At 42.6% G+C, this 25,494-nt stretch overlaps 1 protein-coding gene across 11 annotated transcripts; it reads right to left on the reverse strand.

The window, feature by feature from the left end:
• Positions 1–10,283: 10,283 nt before the first annotated feature.
• Positions 10,284–23,406, reverse strand: LOC109749992 (protein MODIFIER OF SNC1 1). 11 transcript variants are annotated; one of them, XM_045228432.2, is made up of 13 exons: positions 22,944–23,405; positions 21,483–21,832; positions 20,580–21,379; positions 20,086–20,210; positions 18,406–19,289; positions 16,996–17,073; positions 16,867–16,911; positions 16,373–16,736; positions 16,202–16,292; positions 15,879–15,959; positions 14,219–15,768; positions 10,733–13,044; positions 10,284–10,633 (listed from the first exon to the last, which is right to left on the reverse strand). In XM_045228432.2, exons 5-12 carry the CDS (start codon positions 18,435–18,437, stop codon positions 10,789–10,791), a joined length of 4,497 nt encoding a protein of 1,498 aa, XP_045084367.1. In that variant the 5' UTR covers positions 18,438–19,289; positions 20,086–20,210; positions 20,580–21,379; positions 21,483–21,832; positions 22,944–23,405; the 3' UTR covers positions 10,284–10,633; positions 10,733–10,788. The 11 variants fall into 11 exon arrangements, with proteins under 11 accessions (XP_045084367.1, XP_045084366.1, XP_045084364.1 ...); XM_045228431.2 differs by having other exon boundaries at positions 21,483–22,609; XM_045228429.2 differs by having other exon boundaries at positions 21,483–22,609; positions 22,919–23,405.
• Between the last annotated feature and the right edge of the window lie 2,088 nt (positions 23,407–25,494).

Consider the following 25,494-nt stretch of genomic DNA (forward strand, 5'->3'; position numbering starts at 1 on the left):
GTTTCTCCGGTAAACGGGAGTTGCATAATCTCATAGTCATAGGAACATGTATAAGTCATGAAGAAAGCAATAGCAACATACTAAACGATCGAGTGCTAAGCTAACGGAATGGGTCAAGTCAATCACATCATTCTCCTAATGATGTGATCCCGTTAATGAAATGACAACCCATGTCAATGGCTAGGAAACATAACCATCTTTGATCAACGAGCTAGTCAAGTAGAGGCATACTAGTGACACTCTGTTTGTCTATGTATTCACACAAGTATTATGTTTCCGGTTTATACAATTCTAGCATGAATAATAAACATTTATCATGATATAAGGAAATAAATAATAACTTTATTATTGCCTCTGGGGCATATTTCCTTCAGTTTTCAATGGTGAACATCTATATGTTGATCATATCTACTATATGATTCGCATTCGACCTTTCGGTCTCAGTGTTCCGAGGCCATGTCTGCACATGCTAGGCCCGTCAAGTTTAACCTGAGTATTATGCACGTGCAAACTGTCTTGCACCCATTGTATTTGAACGTAGAGCTTATCACACCCGATCATCACGTGGTGTCTCGGCACGATGAACCGTCGCAAAGGTGCATACTCAGGGAGAACACTTATACCTTGAAATTTAGTGAGGGGTCATCTTATAATGTTGCCGCCGTACTAAGAAAAATAAGATGCATAAAATATAAACATAACATGCAATCAAAATATGTGACATGATATGGCCATCATCATCTTGTGCCTTTGATCTCCATCTCCAAAGCACCGTCATGATCTCCATCGTCACCGGCTTGACACCTTGATCTCCATTGTAGCATCATTGTCGTCTCGCCAACTATTGCTTCTACTACTATCTCTACCGCATAGTGATAAAGTAAAGCAATTACATGGCGATTGCATTTCATACAATAAAGCGACAACCATAAGGTTCCTGCCAGTTTCCGATAACTTTTACAAAACATGATCATCTCATACAATAACGTATATCACATCATGTCTTGACCATATCACATCACAACATGCCCTACAAAAACAAGTTAGACGTCATCTACTTTGTTGTTGCAAGTTTTACGTGGCTGCTACGAGCTTCTAGAAAGAACCGTTCTTACCTACACATCAAAACCACAACGATTTTTCGTCAAGTGTGCTGTTTTAACCTTCAACAAGGACCGGCCGTAGTCAAATTCGATTCAACTAAAGTTGGAGAAATAGACACCCGTTAGCCACCTTTATGCAAAACAAGTTGCATGTCCGTCGGTGGAACCGGTCTCATGAACGTGGTCATGTAAGGTTGGTCTGGGCCGCTTCATCCAACAATACCGCCAAATCAAAATAAGACGTTGGTGGTAAGCAGTATGACTATTATCGCCCACAACTCTTTGTGTTCTACTCGTGCATATCATCTATGCATAGACCTGGCTCGGATGCCACTGTTGGGAACGTAGCATGCAATTTCAAAAAAAATCCTACGATCACGCAAGATCTATCTAGGAGATGCATAGCAACGAGAGGAGGAGAGTGTGTCCACGTACCCTCGTAGACCGAAAGCGGAAGCGTTAGTTTAACGCGGTTGATGTAGTTGAACGTCTTCACGATCCAACCGATCAAGTACTGAACATAAGGTACCTCCGAGTTCTGCACACGTTCAGCTCGACAACGTCCCTCGAACTCTTGATCCAGCAGAGAGTCGAGGGAGAGTTTTGTCAGCACAACGGCGTGGTGACAGCGATGGTGATGTGATCCGCGCAGGGCTTCGCCTAAGCACTACGTGAATATGACCGAAGGAGTAAACTGTGGAGGGAGACGCCGCACACGGCTTGGAACAATTGGTGTGTCTCCAAGGGGTGCCCTGCCCACGTATATAAAGGATGGAGAGGAGGAGGCCGGCCCTAGGGGGCGCGCCAAGAGGAGGGAGTCCTACTAGGATTCGCCCCCCCCCCCCTCCTATTCCTTCTCATGGAGGGGGGAAAGAGGGAAGGAGAGGGAGAGGGGGAAGGAAAGGGGGGTCGCGCCCCCTTCCCCTTGTCCAATTCGTACAACCCATTGGGGGGCGCACGCCAACCCTTGTGGGCTCCCCGCTCTCTCCCCTATGGCCCATAGTGGCCCATTACTTTCCCCGGGGGGTTCCGGTAACCTCCCGGTACTCTGAAAAATACCCAAAACGATCCGGAACCATTCCGATGTCCGAATATCATCGTACAATATATCAATCTTTACCTATCGACTATTTCGAGACTCCTCATCATGTCCGTGATCTCATCCGGGACTCCGAACAATCTTCGGTCACCAAAGCACATAACTCATAATACAAATCGTCATCGAACGTTAAGCATGCGGACCCTACGGGTTCGAGAACTATGTAGACATGACCGAGACACATCTCCGGTCAATAACCAATAGCGGAACCTGGATGCTCATACTGGTTCCTACATATTCTACGAAGATCTTTATCGGTCAAACCGCAATGATAACATACGTTATTCCCTTTGTAATCGATATGTTAATTGCACGAGATTCGATCGTCGGTATCTTCATACCTAGTTCAATCTCATTACCGGCAAGTCTCTTTACTCGTTCCGTAATGCATCATCCCGCAACTAACTCATTAGTCACATTGCTTGCAAGGCTTATTGTGATGTGCATTACCGAGAGGGCCCAGAGATACCTCTCCGATACTCGGAGTGACAAATCCTAATCTCGATCTATGCCAACCAAACAAACACCTTCGGAGACACCTGTAGAGCATCTTTATAATCACCCAATTACGTTGTGACATTTGATAGCACACAATGTGTTCCTCCGGTATTCGGGAGTTGCATAATCTCATAGTCAGAGGAATATGTATAAGTCATGAAGAAAGCAATAGCAATAAAACTTAACGATCATTATGCTAAGCTAACGGATGGGTCTTGTCCATCACATCATTCTCCTAATGATGTGATTCCGTTCATCAAATGACAACATATGTCTATGGTCAGGAAACTTAACCATCTTTGATTAACGAGCTAGTCAAGTAGAGGCATACTAGGGACACTTTGTTTTGTCTATGTATTCACACATGTATCAAGTTTTCGGTTAATACAATTCTAGCATGAATAATAAATATTTATCATGATATAAGGAAATATAAATAACAACTTTATTATTGCCTCTAGGGCATATTTCCTTCAGCACCATCATTGTCATATTTCTTTGTATGATCGTAAGATAGCTAGCATGATGTTTACATGGCTTGTCCCTTTTTTGATGTCATTTGCTACACTAGATCATTGCACATCCCGGTACACCGCCGGAGGCATTCATATAGAGTCATATTTTGTTTTAAGTATCGAGTTGTAATTCTTGAGTTGTAAGTAAATAAAAGTTTGATGATCATCATTATTAGAGCATTGTTCCATGTGAGGAAAGGATGATGGAAGCTATGATTCCCTCACAAGTTGGGATGATTCTCCGGACTTTATAAAAAATAAAAGAGGCCAAAGAAGCCTCCAAAAGAAAAAAATGAGAGAAAAGAGAGAAGGGGCAATGTTACTATCCTTTTTCCACACTTGTACTTCAAAGTAGCACCATGATCTTCATGATAGAGAGTCTCCTATGTTGTCACTTCCATATACTAGTGGGAATTTTTCATAATATAACTTGGCGTGTATATTCCAATGATGTGCTTCCTCAAATTACCCTAGGTCTTCGTGAGCAAGCGAGTTGGATGCACACCCACTTAGTTTCTTTTTGAGCTTTCATAAACTTATGGCTCTAGTGCATCCATTGCATGGCAATCCCTACTCACTCACAGTGATATCTATTGATGGGCATCTCCATAGCCCGTTGATACGCCTAGTTGATGTGAGACTATCTCCTTATTTTTGTCTTCTCCACAACCACCATATTCTATTCCACCTATAGTGCTATATCTGCGGCTCACGCTCATGTATTGCGTGAAAGTTGAAAAAGTTTGAGAACATCAAAAGTATGAAACAATTGCTTGGCTTGTCATCGGGGTAGTGCATGATTTAATACTTTGTGTGATGAAGATGGAGCATAGCCAGACTATATGATTTTGTAGGGATAACTTTCTTTGGCCATGTTATTTTGAGAAGACATGATTGCTTTATTAGTATGCTTGAAGTATTATTGTTTTTATGTCAATATTAAACTTTTGTTTTGAATCTTATGGATCTGAACATTCATGCCACAATAAAGAAAACTACATGGATACATATGTTAGGTAGCATTCCACATCAAAAAATCTGTTTTTATCATTTACCTACTCGAGGACGAGCGGGAATTAAGCTTGGGGATGCTTGATACGTCTCCAACGTATCTATAATTTTTTTATTGTTCCATGCTATTATGGTATCTATCTTGGATGTTTTATATGCATTTATATGCTATTTTATATGATTTTTGGGACTAACCTATTAACCTAGAGCCCAGTGCCAGTTTCTGCCTTTTCCTTGTTTTTGAGTTTCACAGAAAAGGAATATCAAACGGAGTCCAAACGGAATAAAACTTTACGATGATTTTTCTTGGACCAGAAGACACCCGTAGGACTTGGAGTCCAAGCCAGAAGACGCACGAGGCGGCGGCAAGGGTGGAGGGCGCGCCCTAGGGCCCCCCCCCCCCCCCCCGCCTTGTGGCCCCCTCAGGAGTCCCATGACCTACTTCTTCGTCCTATAAATTCACATATATTCCCAAACCCTCAGAGGCATCCACAAAAATACTTTTCCACCACCGCAACCTTCTGTTCCTGTGAGATCCCATCTTGGGGCATTTTCCGGCGATCTGTCGGAGGGGGATTCGATCACGGAGGGCATCTACATTGATCCCTACAACATACATTAACCCTATTGCCCTTCCGATGAAGCGTGAGTAGTTTACCTCGGACCTACGGGTCCATAGGTAGTAGCTAGATGGCTTCTTCTCTCTCTTTGATTCTCAATACCATGTTCTCCTCGATGTTCTTGGAGATCTATCCGATGTAATCTTCTTTTGTGGTGTGTTTGTCGAGATCCGATGAATTGTGGATTATGATCAGCTTATCTATGAATATTATTTGAATCTTCTCTGAATTCTTATATGCATGATTTGATATCTTTGTATTCTCTTTGAATTATCAGTTTGGTTTGGCCAACTAGATTGATTTTTCTTGCAATGGGAGAGGTGCTTAGTTTCGGGTTCAATCTTGCGTGATTTCACCCAGTGACAAAGTAGGGGTAGCGAGACACGTATTGCATTGTTGCCATCGAGGATAAAAAGATGGGGTTTTCATCGTATTGCTTGAGTTTATCCCTCTACATCGTGTCATCTTACTTAAGGCGTTACTCTGTTCTTTATGAACTTAATACTCTAGATGCATGCTGGATAGCGGTCGATGTGTGGAGTAATATTAGTAGATGCAGGCAGGAGCCGGTCTACTTGACACGGACGTGATGCCTATATTCATAATCATTGCCTTGGATATCGTCATAACTTTGCGCTTTTCTATCAATTGCTCGACAGTAATTTGTTCACCCACCATATTATTTGCCTTCAAGAGAGAAGCCTCTAGTGAAACCTATGGCCCCCGGGTCTATTTTCCATCATATATTTTCAGATCTATATATCAAAAATACCAAAAATACCTTGTTGCAATTTATTTACTTTTACGTTTTAGTAATCTTTATATATATCTCTATCAGATCTCACCTTTGCAAGTGAACGTGAAGGTATTGACAACCCCTTTTATCGCATTGGATGCAAGTGTTTGATTGTTTGTGTAGGTGCATCTATTGGGGACTTGCGCGTTTGACCTACTGGATTGTTACCTTGGTTCTTAACTGAGGGAAATACGTATCTCTACTTTGCTGCATCACCCTTTCCTCTTCAAGGGAAAACCAACGCAAGCTCAAGAAGTAGCAGCGGGGTCCGAGATCGACGGGTGGGCTGGCGTGCGAACGGCGACTGTGATGGGCCGCCTCATGGCGTGAGGCCGCCTGGTGGGGGCGATGCAGGATTCCCGGTCGGAGTAGGGAGGCGACAGCAGGCGTAGATCGAGGGGCGAGCCGGCGCGCGAACGGCGGATGATCAAGTATAGATCGGAAAACCAAAAAGAAAAATGCCGATCAAATTGACCGGCGGGAGAGAGAAAAACCCGGAGCAAGGGCTCGGGAAAAAGACTCTCTAGGGCAGTCAGTCAACACGACTGGCGAACGAACCCTAGGTACGGGCGGCACGGCCCCTGGCGGCGGTCATGGTAGCCGAGCGCCCCAGGGGCAGCGCGCGGGGCGGAAGCGGTGGGCGACAGCTAGGGTTTGGGCCGGTTAGGCTGATACCAAGTTAGAAGGGAGAGAGAGGGGTTGTTGCTGAATATGATGGATTACTTGAGCCTCGTGGGCATACATATAGGAGTAAATAATCATCTTGGAGTACAAGGCAGGCCAGAATATTTCCTAGTCTATCATATGTTTCCAATCTAATCAATATACTCAACACCTTGAGTCAGTCGTATCCCAATATTCATACCGCAATTGCATTCAACATCAAAAGTTCTTTTGTTACCATTTACCTAATCGAGGACGAGCAGGAATTAAGCATGGGATGCTGATACGTCTCCAACGTATCTATACTTTTTATTATTTTATGCTATTATATTATCACTTTTGTATGCTTTATATGCCCTTTTATATTATTTTTAGACTAACATATTAATGTAGTGCCAGTGTCAGTTCCTGTTTTTTCTGTATGTTTTTGGTTCGCAGAAAATCCATACCTACAGAAGTCCAAACACGATGAAACTTTACGAGGATTTTTTCTAGAATATATGCACCACTAGAAGCTTTGGGAGGGAGCTAGAAGTAGGCTGTGGGCCCCACAAGCCTAGGGGGCGCCAGGCATGCTTGTGGGAGCCCCACAAATCTGTTTGACCTAACTCCAAGCCTATAAATTATGTGATTTCCTGAAACCCTTAGAGCGAGACCCGAGACAATTTTATCGCCGCCGCATGCCTCTGTTCCAAAGCGATCCCATTTGGAGCCACATGTTCTGCCACTCTACCGGAGGAGGAAATCATTGGGGAGGCCATCTTCATCAACTTTGCTGCTTCCATGATGATATATGAGTAGTTCCTTCAGGACCTATGGGTCCATAGTAGTAGCTAGATAGCTGAGTACGGTGTTTTGGTGCCCAGGCTCATCTGCACCCAGTTAGAAAAAAATTCATAAAAAATTCTAAACAAATTCAAAAAATTCCAAATAAAATTTGTAAGGTAGACAATTTGATGCGTGAGGCCTGCTCCAAATTTTAAGTCATTTGGACATATGAGTAGCTCTCAGAAAAAAAGACAAATCGGGCCAAAACAGAACATGAACAGTAAACATTTTTACAGACCCCCAATTTGTCTTTTTTGCTGAGAGCTGCTCATATGTCCAAATGACTTGAAATTTGGAGCGGGCCTCACGCATCAAATTGTCTACCACACAAATTTTATTTTGAATTTTTCTAGTATTTGTTTTGATTTTTTTCGTCGGCGCGGGTGCAGAAATGGATTTTCGCTAGATAGCTCTCTCTCTCTCTCTCTCTCTTGATCTTCAATACAATGATCTTCTCTAAGATCCACCCAATGTAATCTTTTGTGGTGTGTTTGTTGGGATCCGATGAATTATGGTTTTATAATCAAATTATTCATTGAATTTATATGAGTCTTTTGAGATTTATTTGTTGCGTAATTTTATAGCTTTGTATTTCTCTCCGATCTATTTGTCTAGTTTGGCCAAGTTAGATTGATTTATCTTCAGCGGGAGAGGTGCTTTGTGGTACATTCAATTTTGCCCTGTGACAGGAGGGGTAAAGGCACGTATTTTATTGTTGCTACTAAGGATAAAATGATTGCCTTTGATCATATTGATTGGTCTTGTTTTGTCTATATTATGTCATCTTACTTAAAGCGTTACTTTGTTTGTCATGAACTTAATACTATGAGATGCACGTTGGATAGCGGTCTTGGGGTGGATTACTAGTAATAGATGCAGTTGGATTAACAGTCTACTTGTCACGGGCATAATGCCTATGTAATGATTATGACATGGATGATCATCATTACTATGCTCAATTCTATCAATTTCTCAACAGTAATTTGTTTACCCATCGTTGTTATGCTTTTGAGAGAGATGCCACTAGTGAACCTATGGACCTCGGGTCTATTCTCCATCAATAAGAATCCTGCAATTACCTTGTTGGCTCTCTTATATTTTCCTTTTACTTTTTATTGCTTTGCCTATCACTATTAGATTTAATCTTGCAACTGGCAAGAACAAGGGGAGTGACGACCCTCTTGCCTTTGTTGGGTGCAAGCAATTGTTGTGTCTGTGTGCAGGTACTGTTCATGTTGCTGGTGTGGTGCCTTCTACTGGTTCGATAAACCTTGGTTCTTAACTGAGGAAAATACTATCTGCTATTATACTACTTCACCCTTCCTCTTCGGGGAAATTGAACAACTCCATCGCGAGTAGCACAGACATAACGTTTGATCGTGGGGATGCTAGAACACGAGAATGAGAAAAAAGAACAAAACCGATAACAAGAATGGTGTAGTGAGCATGTGTTGATCTCAAGGGTTTATCGATATAACTCACGTCGGGCTTTGAAACGTATCATGAACAGAAGTAATGACATATGACCTACGGTTCACTCGAATATCACTCGTGTAAATATAGGGTCAATATGGATGTCCACGATTTCACTATTAATTATTGAGCGAAAGGTGCTTCTTCCATATCTATATTTTACCGAACCTGCAGCGTCACACGCTTAAGGGATTACGGTTTGTTGAGTTCTATAGGAATTAGGAATATGAGAAAATATTACCGAAAAAGTTTCGAGAATAAAAGAAATAATTTCGGGATAAACCGAAAGCGCTTAGGGGTTACATTAAGAGTTTCGAAGAATAAGGGTAATGCTATGTAGGCAAGAAATGTTTCCGGAGACCTAATATAATTACCGGGAGCCTCCTAGGATTTATTTAGGGGCTATGGGCTATTCCCTCCGTTTCAGTTTACAAGTCCTGCGCGTATAGCTAGGTTGCCAATTTTATCACTCTAATATAAACTATACATAAAAATTATACCGTTTAAAAATATAACATCTGAAGTTTATATTGATATATTTTTTGTAATATATGACTTGTATTAGGTTGGTCAAATTGACGATTTAGAGATACGCGCACGCCCTGTAAACTGAGAGAGAGGAAGTAATAGAAATTGCTAAAGGCCTCATAGGGGAGAGTTAATGGCCCTATTATTGAGTTATTTATATCGGCTTTCTTTCCTAAGAGGAAAAGAGGGATATGCGAGTTCGACTCACGCTGTCCATGCAGGGCAGTCCGTTTTCAGCTTGGTACTGTTGATGGCACTACCGCTCAACTACGATATGCTTGGGAGGGGGTATTTCGGGGATGTGCTCCCCTGAAAACCGATGAAGCGCTAAGAGTAAAAAAGGTGAGACTATTGAAGGCAATTATCAGCGACTGTTTCCCTCCAAAACACGGTACTTCCATCGATAGAAAAATATACTTCCGTTCATGGAAGCAAGAAGTATTTCTTTTTCTTTGCCATGGAAACAGTATCGTGATGCATAACACAATCTTATTTCATCAAAGCAAACATCATTAATCATGGAAGCTAATTCACCAACTGATGGAAACATAAATTACTACTACCTCCAGACGTTGGCGCAGTTTTCTACTTTTATTACTCTCCTTAAGTTGAAGTGGAAAACGTTGAAGTGGTGTTTAGTTCTAGTCCTAGGACTTTTTCTAGTTTTTAGGATTTTTTTAAAAAGACTCTTAAGGAGGTACTTCTAAAGACTTTTAGCAGAATGTCTCAAAAAAAGTCCCTGAAACCAAACACCCCCTTTTTTTTGATTTTGTATTTTTCATGTACTTCTATTCTCTATTATCTAGATCACCACTTAAATAAAGCCTCATAACTCAACAGCATCATTTCAAATATGAAATTGCTTACCACACATACCAACACCCCCTTAGTTTCCTAAATATCAGCAGTTATTAGCAAATCCCACGTAATCAGCTTCATCGGTTTTTATAATTTTGAAAACTTCGGACGGAAGGTGCGCTGTGAGCAGGGGGCGCCCTGCTCATCCAGCGGCCATATGCTGCTAGTCTGATAGGAAGACACTCTTTTGTTGGTCCAGGCGACAGTTAACTGCATACCTATCAAAAGATTTGGTGAACGAAACCAGGAGCTCACATTGAATAAAAGAAAAGGTAATATCGTACAAGGGCCTTCGTTGTAACCATATTGTACAAAAGAAGTCAATTATTCCTGACAAACCTATCTTCCAGTCAACGGAAACACAACATGACAACAACTTTCATGTACCGAATACCAACAAATAAGTAGAAAAACAACGCTTCTGTTCCCGTTAGCAAACACTACTAGCATTTTCACGTCCCAGTACTTAATCAACTCCGTTAGTACAATTAAAGCATCACATCTCACCGAAGCAAGGGATGTCCTTCGGAAAAATTAACAATCACACGCTAAGGCCCAAAAGCCCTGGGAACAAAAAAAACATTACAACCTACTGGTGACCCAGACCGACGACCGCCTCGCCACTGCCAGAAACATTCAACCTGCTAGCCTCTGAACATGTTAGCCATGAGGGGAATGAGATCACACAAGCTGCCTGTACAGGCAGTAAACTAGAATGCTGAAACATTTCATTTGCCTACCTGTTGTGAATGACTCGACATTCCTAAATCTCAACAATCATGGGGGCAAGGGAAGATCATTCTTCTCGGTAGGAATTAGGAGCTGGAGCCGGGGCTGGGGCAGGGGCAGGATTCCGCTTGACAAAGTGACCACCAGGCGGGCGGTGGCCCCTGTTGTGGCCGCGCTCCCTGTACACCGGTCCTGGAGCTGGAGGCCCTGCACTTTGTCCATCGGCACTTGGGTTCTGCTGGAAGTCTGAGGGTTTGTTGGAGCCAACTGGCTGGTATTCAAGATGAGTGCTACCCTTCCGCCTTTCTGCATTTGCGCCATGGCTTGGCTGCCCAGCATCATAACCCCTTCCCCTGTGCGCGCTGCTTCCCCTGTGATACCTCCCGTTGTGCTGTCCCTGGCGACGGGTTGCATGATTAAGCTGCTGCTGTTCTGCATTTTCATGACTCTCACCCTTCTGGTTCTCATCAACATTTGTCATGTCACCTTTACCTTGATTACTATTACGATTGCTGCTGTCTTGCAGAGTAGCACTGTCCACCTGACCTTCAGTGGTATTATTGCCCTGTGAGTTATTCTGGGAATGTGAAGATTTTGGTTTCCAGTGTGCTCTAGAGTGTGCTGCGCTGCTCTTCACCTCAGGTTTTGACATGTTTCTATGTTCAGAAGAGTTTGCATCCATTCCACGTGTTGACATGTGATTCACATCTTTCCTGCCATCTCTGTTCTCATTTGAGTAGTTACTTGCCTCGTTTTTTGGGCCCTTAACATGCTGCCTCCTTTGCCTGTTAGCTGCCGCATGTTCTTTTGCGGCGCTGGCAGGTAACTCAACTGCTTCAGCTGGAGCCAAACTATTCCCGGCAGCATAATCTGCTTGCTTGTCAGGTTCAAGCTGCGGATGCTTGTCAGAAGGCCTCTGAACTTCGTGTGATTCTTGATAGCTGTCTGCTCGCTCAGAAGGTATTGGTACCACCGAAGATGAGTCATCTGTATTCCTTCTGCGCCAAGAAGAATGAGACTTCCCATGCCCTTTACTAGTTTTTCTGTCCTCCCATTTCTTGGGCTCTTTAGCAGCGGTTAACTTCTCATTATCATTACTCTTGTTCTCCACAGAGGATTTTTCTACAGGTAAATTTTGTTCCAAATTCTGCTGTTGAAGCTCTTTGGACAGTGGCTTAGGCACATATCTTTCCATTTCAGCTCTCTTAGTTCGTGTGACATTCTCCCCATCGGTGGTGCCCTTTCCAATTGGCTTAGGCCTGGCTGCTACTGCTACGTTAGCTTCCTCAGATGGTTCATTCCACCCTGATGGCTTAACTGGTGCCCAGACAACACTCTCATTCCCATGTGGCTTCTCGACAGGTCGGATAGCATGTTGAATCTTTTTTGATCCTTTTGCTTGCTGAGGTTTTGGGCGGCTATTTGCAGTGCTCTGAGCTTCCTCTGGTAATTTCAGGCGCTCCTGGTTGAAAGATCCAAATGAAATACCACCCACGGTTATACTTCCAACAGTAAGCACGGTGTTTTCAGCAGGAAGTATAGAACTACTAATGATAACGCCAGCGGTTTTTATTTTTGGCTCACTGGAGATGCCTGGTGTATTCTGCTGACCAAGAACCATGGGTGGATATTTAGAAGTAGCAGGAGCATCATCAACTTTTTTCTTATTTCTCGAGTTCCTGGCACTCTTCTTGCTGTGGGCTGGGGGATCATCATGTGATGTAACAACAGCAGTTGATGTGTCCAAAGAAACCTCAACAGCTTTCTTAACATTTTCTGTGTTTACTGCCACACTTGACTTCTCACCAAGAATTTTATCCTCTGAAACAGCATGCCTTTTTCTGTTGCCCTGCCTAGGCTTTGGAACACTGACATCATGTGACAGTGATATACTTTTATGTGCTATATGCTCCGTCATGTTGCTCTGTGTGTTCATGCCTGAGGTTGAAGTGTTATGACCAGAAGGATCTTTACCTGTTCCCTCAGTATGTAGTAGAGTGGACATGGGCTGTGCAGGAACTGCAGTATCCTTGGGTTCATTCGGTGGCTGAAGAATACTAACATTATCCAATACAGTAACATCATGTGATTCAGCAGTTGAAGACGCAGGTTCAGTAGTCCCATCAACTCCAGCCTTTTGCTTATTACGCACGTCGTCATTTTCTGGTGGTGGATCACTGGAATCCTTCTGATGTACTGATGAACGTTTGTTCAGCTCCTCCAATTTTGCAAGAGCTTTTGCCTTTTGTCGCTTTGTCCGCTCTTCTTCCTCAGCTTGCAATTGTTTGGCACGCTGTACAGCCAACTCCCTCATTTTTACACGCTGAATAGGAAATGCAACAATCAAATACTAGTTAGTAGGCAACAAGGTTATTAGAAGAATTGCACAGGTTATTAAGAAAGTAACTCAATGTAGTATAACTTCTTAATCTGCAGTGATATATGTATTGTAAACAGAGTATGTCTATTTAACACTCCCTCCGTCCTAAAAATAAGTGTCTCAAGCTTAGTATAACTCTGTACTAAAGTTAGTACAAAATTGAAACACTTATTTTGGGACAGAGGGAGTAATAATAAGACTGGTAAGCAGGCAGTAATGGCACAAAACCAAATGTGGCATTAAAGAATGCAAGGGTATAAAAAGATGGGAGCCTACAAGAACAAGTCATGTGACATGCACAGCAGCATATGGTACAACATTTTGTGTTGTTTTATACTTCCTCTGTAACCAAATATAAGACGTTTTAGGTCATTAGTACCATTTATTGAGATTCAAAATTTTAGATAAAACCTAACCTTGCATCAATAATGAAAATACACACAAATATGTTATGTGGTAACAAACAGCACCAATCCTTACTTAACAAAAGCTATTTAACGACAACATTTGTTAATAGAAATGGAAGTCCAAACAATACCTCATATACAAATATACAAGATACGGCAATATATTATGGACTAAAAATGCCAACAGCAAACCACAGGCTGTTAGAAATGCACTTGATGAATATAAATTGACTAGTGCAGGGTATCAATGGCATGTTTGGTTGACCACCACAAATTGGTTGCAACCTTGCAGGCTTTCAAAAAGCATGAGTCCGTGACACATGTGCTGCAGAACCCAAGGCTAACAAATTGTGCCAATGAACCAAAATATCTACCAGTCACATTTGCACAACTAAAGTTTTGTGAAGTGCAGTAATGAACTATACACACCCTAATACTTTTAATGGATATTACTGGTGAGAGCTGAGAAAGTAGCTCCATCCTAAAAACAAGTTGTTGTGAGGCACGTCGAGTCAAACTTTTGAAACAATATACATCTATAAATGTAGGTATATAGTTTGGCTACATGAAAATAATTTCATTGGATTTTCTTGCAGAAATATTTTCCAAACATACATAGTTAATTAATTCGGTTTTCTACTATATCAAAAAATTCATAATCAAACTCTTCCACTGTAAAAAGTATTGTCAGAAGAAATCTGCAAACATACCTGAGATTCATAATCAGGTGAAGCTGGCATATCATCAGGTGGCAGCTGCGAAACATGCTCCGGAGGCTGGTCATGCTGACTATTCCTCACTTGAACTACTGGCAAAGATTCAGTTGCATAATTTTCTCCCCGCCCATGTCCTGTAGTATTGTTGGGTGGCATGTCTTTAGCAGGACCATGGTGGCTATTTCTTGAAGAATCAGCCCGCCTATGTGTGCGATCATGAGTTGATACACCCAGCTTTCCAGACTTGCTGGCTTCAGCAAAATGTGAGTGTAGCGGTCCAACAACCCCGCCATCATTAGGTCCCTTCTGCAGTTTCTGTACCACAGGAGAACGAGGAGAAACACATGCTGCCTGGCCATAAGCAGAAGCAAAAGCAGTGATGGCAGGAGTAGATGGAACATCTTTTATCACCCGATCTGCTTTTGAATCAGCATTTTTTAGCTGCTTCTCTTTGATTTCCTTGTTTGAAAATGCTTCTGCAACATTACGTGCATCAACATTTCTAGCTTTGTTGTTCAAACTCCCTATTTTCTCTATCAAAGCTGCATTCTTCTTAATGATAGGTTGCTGATCAAGCGGAAGATTATCCTCCTTTAACTTTTTCAGGTGGGCGCCATCATCAGTTTCCCTGGGATGGGAATGTGCATTTTCCAAAACAGACGAATGGCTTGTACGATTAGGACCTCTGTTATCATGCACTGACTTCATAAGCACCATGTTCCTTTCACTAGGGGTATTCCTTGTATCTGCCTTTGTGTTTACATCGTTTCGATTTCCATCTGGATGTGGAAGAAGTGGTGGTGCAGGCTGACTCTTCCTTTCAACTTCACCAGGACCCACTAAACGATCAGGGTTATCATGCAAAATCCTAGTTTGTCCTCGACAAATCAACTGTACTCTATCAGATTCGGAGAGCTCCTTGGGACTTGCTTCGTGTTTGACTGCTCTGCTCGGAGAATGTCCAGGCTGGAATTTCTCATTCTGATTGGGAAATTGATTCAATATTCCTGGTTGATGAGGGCCTCCAATGAATGGTGAATCTCTTACATTGGCATTATTAAAATTTGGCCGTTGAGGAGCATAATATCCATCATAAGGGATTGGGCCCTGGTAAACTGGCCTGGCTGGAATAACAGGTTGATTCATAACATACGAAGTAGGAGTCATAGAATGATATGCATCGGCATTTTTCGAGTGATATCCACCATGCCCTGAGCCCTGCCTTGCAGCTGCTTCTGAGTTGGGTGGGAACTGACCATAATAAGGGAATGGTTCCACAGGGAAATTGCTAGAGGGACCAACTGGTCTGTATGGGCCACCTGGTCCTCTATGCCACATTCCCTCAGGTGGGTGGCCAGGAGGTGCACGCCATGAATCAAACTGCGGAGGGGGCATACAATAGTTAGGAGGGTATGGCTGTGGCTGCTGAGCTCCATTTGGAGGACCTGTGGCAGGAAAGGGAGCACTTCCATCATGTGCCTGCTGATCTGTCTTCATGATATCTGCTGGTTGATTATTAGGTGGTCGAACTACTTCGCCAGATCCTAAAACACAGAAACGGTATCCCATTAAGTGGTCAGACCATAATAAATATATACATGCAACAGCAAGACGGTAAGGACATTAGCAAGTATAAAACGGTGAAATTAAATACCAGCAGATAGGCTCTTCCCCGTATCATTTTGGGTTCCATCTTTGCCAGAACTAGAAGTTGGGCGCCCTTTTGAACTATGACCTAGAATAAAAGGCTGAACTGTTAAGGAGAAATTATCTCGTATATCAACTGAACATACGTCATTTGAATTTGAAATCAGATCAGTCCGAAAAAAGAACTGAGATTTGCGGAAATAGATCTAGCAGATATGGCATATATCAGCATACCATATGATCAATACAATCAAGAATTCCAAATATTCAGTAAGAAGTCATGGGCATATAAACAAAAAATATATATAATACATTTTGCATGCAGATTACCTCGTTGACTGTTTGATTCAGAGATTTTCTCAGAACCAAGTGTTGGGAAATCACCGGTACTTAGAGTAAACGCATGCCCATGTGAAGATCCCTACATAGGTAAGAACAAACATATTAAGTAGGCTCCGATTGCTGACGCCCAAGCCATATAAAGTAAGTATTGTGAATTACCGATCTGTCAACAGTCCTTATCGATACATTCATATTATCTGAGGGGTTATCTGCAAACCGAGAAAGCTGTGAGCTTCCTGGTCTTGTCTCTGCACTTCGAGGACGATTTGTGACCACTGGTACATTTTGTGATGGTAATGTGCCAGATGCTGAGGACGGTCGAGAATTTGGACCCCAAGCATTAGGAGAGTCAAGAGATTCACTTCCAGCTGTTGAGGGCCTTGAACCTCCACCGGAAGAGGGACGGCCATTGAATTGGCTTGGTGCACCAGAATTTCCATCCTTCTTGGGAGATAGAAGTGACGAGGAATTCCATGCATTTGGTGTTGTAGGTCCTGGTTTGCTGCCCCATGTGAGGGTGCCCCTAAAATCAAAATGATAACCTCGTCACTAGAAATTATTGAAAACTATTGAGAACTCATAATGAGTAGCATCAGATCTCGAAAAGAATGGATAAAAACAGTGTGGTATAACAAATGAGTGTGGGGACTCACTTTGGAACGATTTCCACATTGGGGTCAAGACCTTGATTTTCCAACCTTCATGAGAACTACTAAATCAGTTCACATAGAAGTATACAAAGATAAGATTTCGCTTACAATGTCCAATACAAAAACTGTTACCTCTGACTTGGCAAATTAATGGGCTTTGGGATTTTTCCAAGAACAGTCATGCCAGATTTCCTTGTAGGAGCAGCCCATCTGCAGAAAGCAGTACAGAATAATAAAGTACACACATAGTACACCAGCAGCAGTGCTATAACTAAGCAACAATTATTAAGCGCGTTAACCTGATTATGTGAGGCATACTGTTAAAAAACATATTGCATATCAATATAAATTTCGAGTCTCAGAAGGATAAATGAATGGAGCTTAATCATCCATCTATAGGAAGAGAACTACAAATATTCTATCAAATGGCATTGCAAATCAGTACATAAAGCATTTAACAAATTTAATACACAGAAATAATTAGGACTCCACTACAAATCTGACGTCAAATTGTTTTTTTAGGCAAATCAAACATTTATCATAGCAAATTATGTTCTCCAAGGATGGCAAGTTTAGTTGGCGAGTATGGCAAATCCGCCTCAGTTCAATTTTTTTCTCAGAAATTGCAGGGCTTGCAAACTAAATTTGCCGTTATCACACCAATGTAAATTGCCATGAAAAACGTCAGATTTGCCATCAGATTTTTACTGTTTCCGAATGATTATGGCTGAGAGATGGAAGAGTGCAGAGTTATGCCAAATGCTGCTTGACAGTGCTATCGAAAGGATTCAAAACTTTTTGTTCAAATACCACTTATTAACCAATAAAACACGGGCTTACAAATAGGAAGGTGAAAACGGCCCAAAAAAGGCTCGGGCACTCCTGTCTGCTGATGGGCCAAGATGAAACGTGATATGAGCCTGGACTTGCATCTTGTATTCTTGATAAAAAATTTGTTCAATACACTAAATACATACTCTGCCGCATTCATCAAGGTTCACTGACTGAATTAACAAAAACCTGAGCAGTCTGCCCTGGACAAAAGACAGTTCTTTAAGAGAAAGCAGATAACTGACTTTCTGCCGTTAAAAGGATTTGATAAATACACTGAGAGGAAACGAAGCATATAAGCTATAAATACATATTTGCTCGGTTGAAAGAAGAGCACGGGCTCATCTGCGACCATCTGGTGCCATGACGCTGCCGCACAGATACCATACCACACAACTGGATTGCTTAACCATCGAACAGCATAGAATTGAACCAGACAACCTAGAAATGCACTCTGCCTGTCATGCTTCCGATCCGGAAACTAGCATTCGAACGACACCAAAGCTAAATACTACCATACGCCAAGCACTACTACAAATCGATGATTAAAAAAAACTGATATTTGTAATTTTAAAACAAAAATAGCAAGCGTCGCCAGAATCACCACGCGCAACAATGCAAAGGCCCTGCGCATCCAGTCGCGGACGAAATTCAAAACGACGAGGGAGATGAAATCGCGTCGCGCGCGCGAGGGGGATAGGCATCTCGCACCTCTTGTCTGTGGTGAGCAGGCTCGAGGCCATGGCCTCTCCCCTCGAGCTTGCGCCCCTCGCCGGGGGTCCGAATCGAGCGTCGCCGATCGCCGGGACGTGAGCCTGGCGCGTCCAGGCCTGGGAGATCGGGATCTCTCGGACGGCCTCGGAGGGGCCGCGAGGAGCGAAACCCTAGAGACGGACGGACGCCGCGATCGGCCCGGATCGGCGACGGCTGCGGCGGCAGAGGCGGGAGGCGGGCGTGGAGAATCCGCGGGAACCCTCGCGGCCGGGCCCTGCCGTCCGGCGAGCGGCGGCGGCGGGGGAGGGCGACGGAGATTGACGGGTGGGCCCCGCGCGTCAGATGGAAGGAGGGAAGGGGACGGAGGAGAGAGAGGGAAGAGAAGGTTGGAGAGGCGTTCGTGAGAGCGGTATAAAGGGGAGGCGGAGAGGACGCGTGGCGGTGCGGGGGATGGGTGGGCTCGTGCGCGTGCCCGGGGACGCGTGGAGTCGTACGAGTGGTGGGCTCTGCCGGGGTGCTGCGCCCGTCCGGCGCAGGGGATCCCAGCGGGGAGTTGCGTGCTTGGATTTGGGTGGCCAGGTCGGGCGCGGCGACGTCGACGTTTCGTGCGAGCCAAGATTGCCACAAGTGTGCACGGTTCGTCACCGGATGACCCTACGCGTGGTCGATGCCTTCTTTTTTCTCTTTTGTCCTCCCTCGTGATCAGTGGTGCATCACTAGTAATTGGGGCCGCCATTGCGAGCCTCGTGAGAGTGTTTCTTTGTGTTGCAATGTTGGGTGTGTGCATTAAATTCGTCTTGTGTTGCTAATATGTTGGCTTTGTATACTAATAACTGATTTGTTTGTGTCTTGTTTCACTTGGCTTAATGCACCTGATAAACCTGCAAAATGTGGAGAAAAAAACTTGTCAACAAGAAAATATGTGAACTCAACCTATTTGAGACATGTCCCCTAGACTAGACAGGGAGCATTGCCTCACCCAAGCATGCGAGACAATGAATTCAAGGTTATAGTTGGCGCTACTAGCTGCAAATAAACTACATGTAGCTTTGCAATACTTTATCTCTTCTGATTTAAAACACAAGTTTCTCGGGAAAAAAAATGTAACCACAAGTTACTAAATTTTAAGATTATAAAGTACATAGACATCATGATATGAAATATAAAGAAAACATGTTAATTCCTTATCTGTTCAATTTTTGCAGTATTCTCTAGTTTCACCGACACAGACAGAGCGTTGCCAAGAGAATCCTACAAGTTTGGTTATTTCGTTCCTCAAACAGGGAGCATACAGTAGTCTCAGACATAAACAACATTAGGGCAATTATGCTTTTACATGTTACATTACAACAAATATCTAAACAAAATTTCAGCCAACAGAAAAATAAGTATCTGCTACAAACACAAATAATTCTAGGTACATTTGTTGAAATTATATCTAAACAAAATCTAGTGATATGAGCTAAGTGTGTCACAAAATAAAGTAGAGTAGCTGCCAACATTTGCAATATTAGTCATCATTATGAAGTAAATTAGCACAAAAGCTCACTGCTGATGCGCACACATCAATGAAATGTGAATATGCTCTTCTTATGCATGATGTAGTCTCTTTCACATGAAAGCTACAATGAAATAAGGAGGGAGGGGGCGAAGGAGGGGAACGGTGAGAGAGATGACCTGCGCTGGGTGACTCATGTAGTGCAAGCAGTCGTAGCAGGGCATGCAGAGCACTCCCAACTCCTATAATAATTACTCAGAGTAATCCAAACTCCAAAAGGTTGTTCTTAGAATAATCAAAACCCCTACAAAACAATGCATAAGTTATTTGCTTCATGATATGAATATGTACACTTCGAGAAGAATTCAGAATTACCATACAAAATCTTGCAGTTCTTCCTACTCTACTAAGCATGTAAAATTAGTGATATTATTTGAAGTATTTAGATGTAGTACTGCACCTCCTGCTTACTCGAAGCATCGATGTCAGCTTATACTTGTTGCTGATGCCTGATCGATCGGCATCGTACATTTGAAATAGTAGTGTTTTATTATGTTTTCAGTCAGAGTTAGGAATCTCTTGGAATTAGACATCCATATGCGTTGTATTGCCATTGCAATTGATAAGATCATTGCAAGAACCATCTCATGCAAAATGCGTTTGTCAGGTTTACCTAAAAGTAGAGCCCAGAGCATCATCGCCCCGCGAGTTCCTCGGACTGGACAGTCTGCAAAGGATCTCCCTCATGTCAACGGTTCCATCACAGTTGTTGTCGAACAGAACAGGAGGATTTGTGGTAATAGGTTGTAATAACATCTTATATTATGAAACGGGGAGTAACAAATAAGTGTTGCCTGATTAATTTAATTGACCCCAATATCATCATCAAGCTCTCGTCATCTTCCTTAGCGTTTTCAACACTTCTTAGCAAATGATACCACATGAATGGCTTCTGACAATACAAGATGGTTAGTTGGTGAATGCAGTCACTAACGCAAAGATTTTCTATGCAGTAATTATAGTATTATGCATAATATATCTTTTCATGCATCAGGCCCTCCTTCCAAGAAGTACATAGTGTCAGCACAACCACCGTAACTTAAGCTGCTTAGAACACTAGCAGTGAGAAAATCAACGCAACCATATGATGAGGTTATTCAATAAACTGGCATTTTAAGTAAATTTTGAAAGTGAAATGACTATCATCTCATAACTATGCATCGGGAAGTTAAATGTCATGAACTATACGACAAGTCTAACCTTGGTAGACAACACCACACCAATGCTAGTAAAACTAGCTTGAACAAAAGGAAAGCATATTGGCACTACATAAACTCCAAAACTTATCACACAAATCTTACAACTTACGAACATTTGCGAATGATTGCTTTAAGGGTTTAAGTTTATAACCTATGTGTTTGGTGTATCGAGAGCTCTGTCAGGACCATATTTGTCTAGCAAACCCATTGTTATCTGCAAATAACAGAAACGTTATAAATGATAATTGTACCCACACAATTTTTTGGTTGCCACGGAGTGATAGACAAAACACAAGTCTTGAAAAGAATATACTCACCTTATACATACCTTGGTTACTCTCCAACCTACCACGGAAATGGCAACCTTTTAGAGGGTGCAAATAAAGGAAAGAAAATATATTACTTGTTTCCCCCCTCCAACCAGTTGCCCCCCTTCATTTAATTTCTGTCATGAGATCAAATTATGACCACAATAATAGATGACCGTGTGATATATATGTTGTAAGACCTGAAAACATGTTCTCAAATTTGATGAGAGAGAGAGAGGCTTGGGATCATCTGATCAAGCATTTTATCTACCTTCAGACGACAACGACGGAAGGAACATGTATGGCGGCACTGTCGGCGACATCAATGTAATGATTTAAAAATATATGCACTTCATATACTACAAGAAAAAAAGGAAAACCTGAATGACCATATTGCTATTGGCTACTTGACTTCATATACTGAACAAGTGTAGGTTTTAACAGAAATAGTGTGAAGAAACAACATTATGTATCATGGATAGCATGCAAGGTATAACTCTCATCTCATAAGCATAGTGTAAAATAAAACTCGCGCAACAAATATCCAGAAACTAATAGGTGCAAAACAAGCAAAATCTTGAGGGGAAAACCCATGGAAATCCTCTGTAGTTTTGCTCTAGATTGTATTGCGAATTTCCTCCTAAAGTCCACATAGCTTTGATAGAAATCCTTCTTTTGTTAACTTACAGTTACTGCTTGCATGGGTTCTTTGCTATAGCACATTCATCAGACCAAAATATATACCATTTAAACCAATCCAGGGTCTTGTTGTACGATGCTTCACAAAGTTTCCTTTCATAAACTAAAAACAAGATACTTCAAATGTAATAAAGCATACTGTATTGGAAATCAGTGTGTAGAAACAAATATGGCATATGGCTAACAAAGAATAGAAAAATCATTGCCGCAAAAATGACAAGGGGCCCTCCAGATAGGGCAGTGGCGAAGAATCCACTTTATTTAGCAGAGATTTCTAAAACTTCCAAGATCTACTCAGCCAGATTTTTTACTATCTCATCTGGACTCCCAAAAAATACTTATTTCAATATTCAGTTTTGGTCATATGAGGCAACCATTTCCCTGCCCCTTCTTTGCTTCGGCCTAGAACTCTATCATTCTTGCTACACCAAATAACCCTACACAAAAAGCATCAGTATATTACCAACCAACAAGAAGGCCCAACAGAAGTGATCCAATTCGTGCACATAACATCAGAATTTAAGAAAATTGCAACATATGGATATAATATAGTAATACATCTCTAGTAGCTAGTTAAGGATGTCAACGGAAAAATTATTGAGCGAACCTCTACAGCCTGGTTGAATTATTATTAAACACCTTGTAGCCATAGATAAAGTATAATCTCCAAAAACAAAGATGGAGATTCTGTCCATATCACCACAAAATCATAAATTGAACGGAAAACATAATGGGAAATGGTTGACCTGAAAGGAGGAAGCTTCATGATACCTATCTGCTCGTCTTCAGGCAGGATGAGTTGCAGGCCGACAGGGACGGTGCCAACCTGGGCGACTTCAGCCAGTGGCCGTGACCTGCTGTATGGGCAAGTTCAACGATGAGAGGATCCGGACATTGGGGGACAACCTCCTCTAGGCGCGGTTGCCCCCCTCCTCACTTCCAAACGCAACTTGATTGGCAGCATGGGTGGGCTAGCCCTCTTTTGCGATGAGGCCGACGTCGGCGAGGGAGCGTGGTGGCGTGGGCAGTGGAGATGCCTCCCCCGCGTGTGGAGCTCGTTGGGCGAAACTGAAGAGGCCGCCGCCGCGACCACCCCGAGCCACTTGCGCTGGACACCGATCTGGTCGAGGATAGTGCTTGTCCCGCGGTCGCCGCCTCTCACGCTCGTTGTTGTCCTCCCGGTGGCTCTCCAGATCTGGCGACGCCGAGGAAGATAAACAAGCAGAGGAGGTGGTTGTGCGTGTGCGTGTGAGAGGACATGTGCGTGGGGAGAAATGGGTCGGGGTGGGCGTGGGGCATCACCTAATTCACGTGAATTCTCTCCCTCTCTCTCCATCACTATTCCTATCCGACGTGGACAGTGTGAGAGATCGCCCCTTATTTCTCACTTGATGGGTTTGATGTCACTTGTTTGTCTCTTATTTATTTTTCGAACTCTTCTATGTCTCTTTTTACAATAATAGCAAAAATGCATTCATGAGACAAACAAGGCAGCTTTTTTTTGGATGAAATTATACACTAATAGGCACGACATAAAGTGGGTGAAATTACCACACGCTTGTAAGGATGGAGGGTTGGGAAAGCTCAACATTGATGCATCGTTGTTCATAGACTCGGGAAAATAGAGTTGGGTGTTGTCGTCCTCACTTGTCGGGGCAAAGTACTGTTATTCCCTCCATCCAAATTTGTTGAGCAGATAACCAAATTGAGAATTTCCAAGTATGTAAGACACTAGGAAATTAATTAGCGATTGAAACAATTTGCTTTCTCATTTGCCTCCCTTTCCTCCCGAGCTTTGCTACACCTACGCATAAGAGCAAGTATATAATAGGATGACGTAGGTGGACTATAAGAGATGTCACATTAATTTCTTCCTAGTTGGATGAGAGAGAAAATAAGTGGGTTGTAATATTACAACCGGCTATAGCACATGCTCCAACTCCCCTTGTGATAGAAATAGGTGGGCCACATATTAATGATATATCATACTAGTATGACTAACTATTGTACAAGTGGGCTATTATGTAAACTATAGGTGAGATGGCAACTTCAGATAGCCTATTGTTGGCTATTCTATTTATGTGATCATCATGGGCTGACCAAAGTTAAAGGCTGGGATTAAATTTAAGGCCCATGAGTGAAATCCAGGGGCGGGGCAATTAAAAGAGGACATGTTATTCCTCATGTACGTTACATTGTGGAAATTACACAGGTCTGGCATTATTGCTCCCCTCCCCCCACGTAAGTCTCTTATTACCCTCGGGGGTTACTCTCATGATTTTCTCTCGCTCTTTTCGTTTACCAAAGGTTTTCCATCAAAAATTTGGTAACTAATGGTGGAAGAAACATTCGCGCTATCATTTTGGTACCAAATCTATCATGCTTTTTGCCTTCTCCACATTGACATCAGAAGACTCAGCTGATCTCTAATGTCCAACAAATCTAGATGAAGAGAGTAACATCCTGTAGATACATGCTAACATGAGGCAATGCTGAAGAGGCCAACAAGCTGTATGCCTTGAAGGAATTAGGCTGATGTGAGAAATATGACGACATGTTTGCGGGACTTATGTATTGTAACGAAATTTTCGTTGCTCTTTGCTCAAAGGTATGTCTACAAAGAGATGAAGGAAAACTCGAAGTTACCCATGCTTGTCGTGTTGTCAAGCTAGCAGGAACTTGCAATATAGTTATTGATGACTTAGCAGAATTGGCCACAATAAATGCTCATTTTGATGTGTGGTGTGGTGCTTTAACGATTCATTTGTGCATTAAGAAGATCCATATTAATGATTATAATTTTATTGACAAATTTTAATATATCTCTAATTTACTGGTTATGATTATTACCTCGGTCAAACAAATAGAGCATTAGATTAAGTGCTCTGACAATCCATGTGGATTGCTATTAAATTGGTGCTATGTAGGATTTACATTGGTGTGAAATGAAAAAGAAAAGAAAAGATGTTGTGGGATCACTATGGGGGTGTTTGGTTAGCTTTAACTTCTGGCTTTTGGTTCTGGGAAATTTTTGTTTCTACTACTCTAGCTTTTGCCAATTTTCCTTATGCCACTAGTTTCCGACATTCACTTTTGTCACTCTTAGCTTTTGAAAGTGTATCACAAGGCTTCCAAACAAACCAGTCAGAGCAAGCAAAAAACTTTCCCCTCTCTCCCTCCCGGGCCGCTCGCGCGGGCGGCTCCGGAGGCCAAACCCTAGCCCCGAGCGCCCCTTCCTGGGTAATCCCTGGCCGCCGCCCCCGGCCCCGGCGGTGGTGGCGGCACCCAGCCGTCAAAGGCGGCAGGGCGAAGGCTGCTTGCT

This window comes from Aegilops tauschii, chromosome 5 (genome assembly GCF_002575655.3).
Source record: "Aegilops tauschii subsp. strangulata cultivar AL8/78 chromosome 5, Aet v6.0, whole genome shotgun sequence".
Taxonomy (NCBI): Eukaryota; Viridiplantae; Streptophyta; class Magnoliopsida; order Poales; family Poaceae; genus Aegilops; species Aegilops tauschii.

Coding starts and splice junctions, on each gene's coding strand:
- LOC109749992 (XM_045228424.2), bottom strand. CDS start 17,795: ATGCAAGTCCAGGCTCATATCACGTTTCATCTTGGCCCATCAGCAGAC. Junction 17,074..17,703: donor CCGTTTTCACCTTCCTATTT/GTAAGCCCGTGT, acceptor TGCTTTCTGCAG/ATGGGCTGCTCCTACAAGGA. Junction 15,769..15,878: donor GGGGAAGAGCCTATCTGCTG/GTATTTAATTTC, acceptor TCTGTGTTTTAG/GATCTGGCGAAGTAGTTCGA.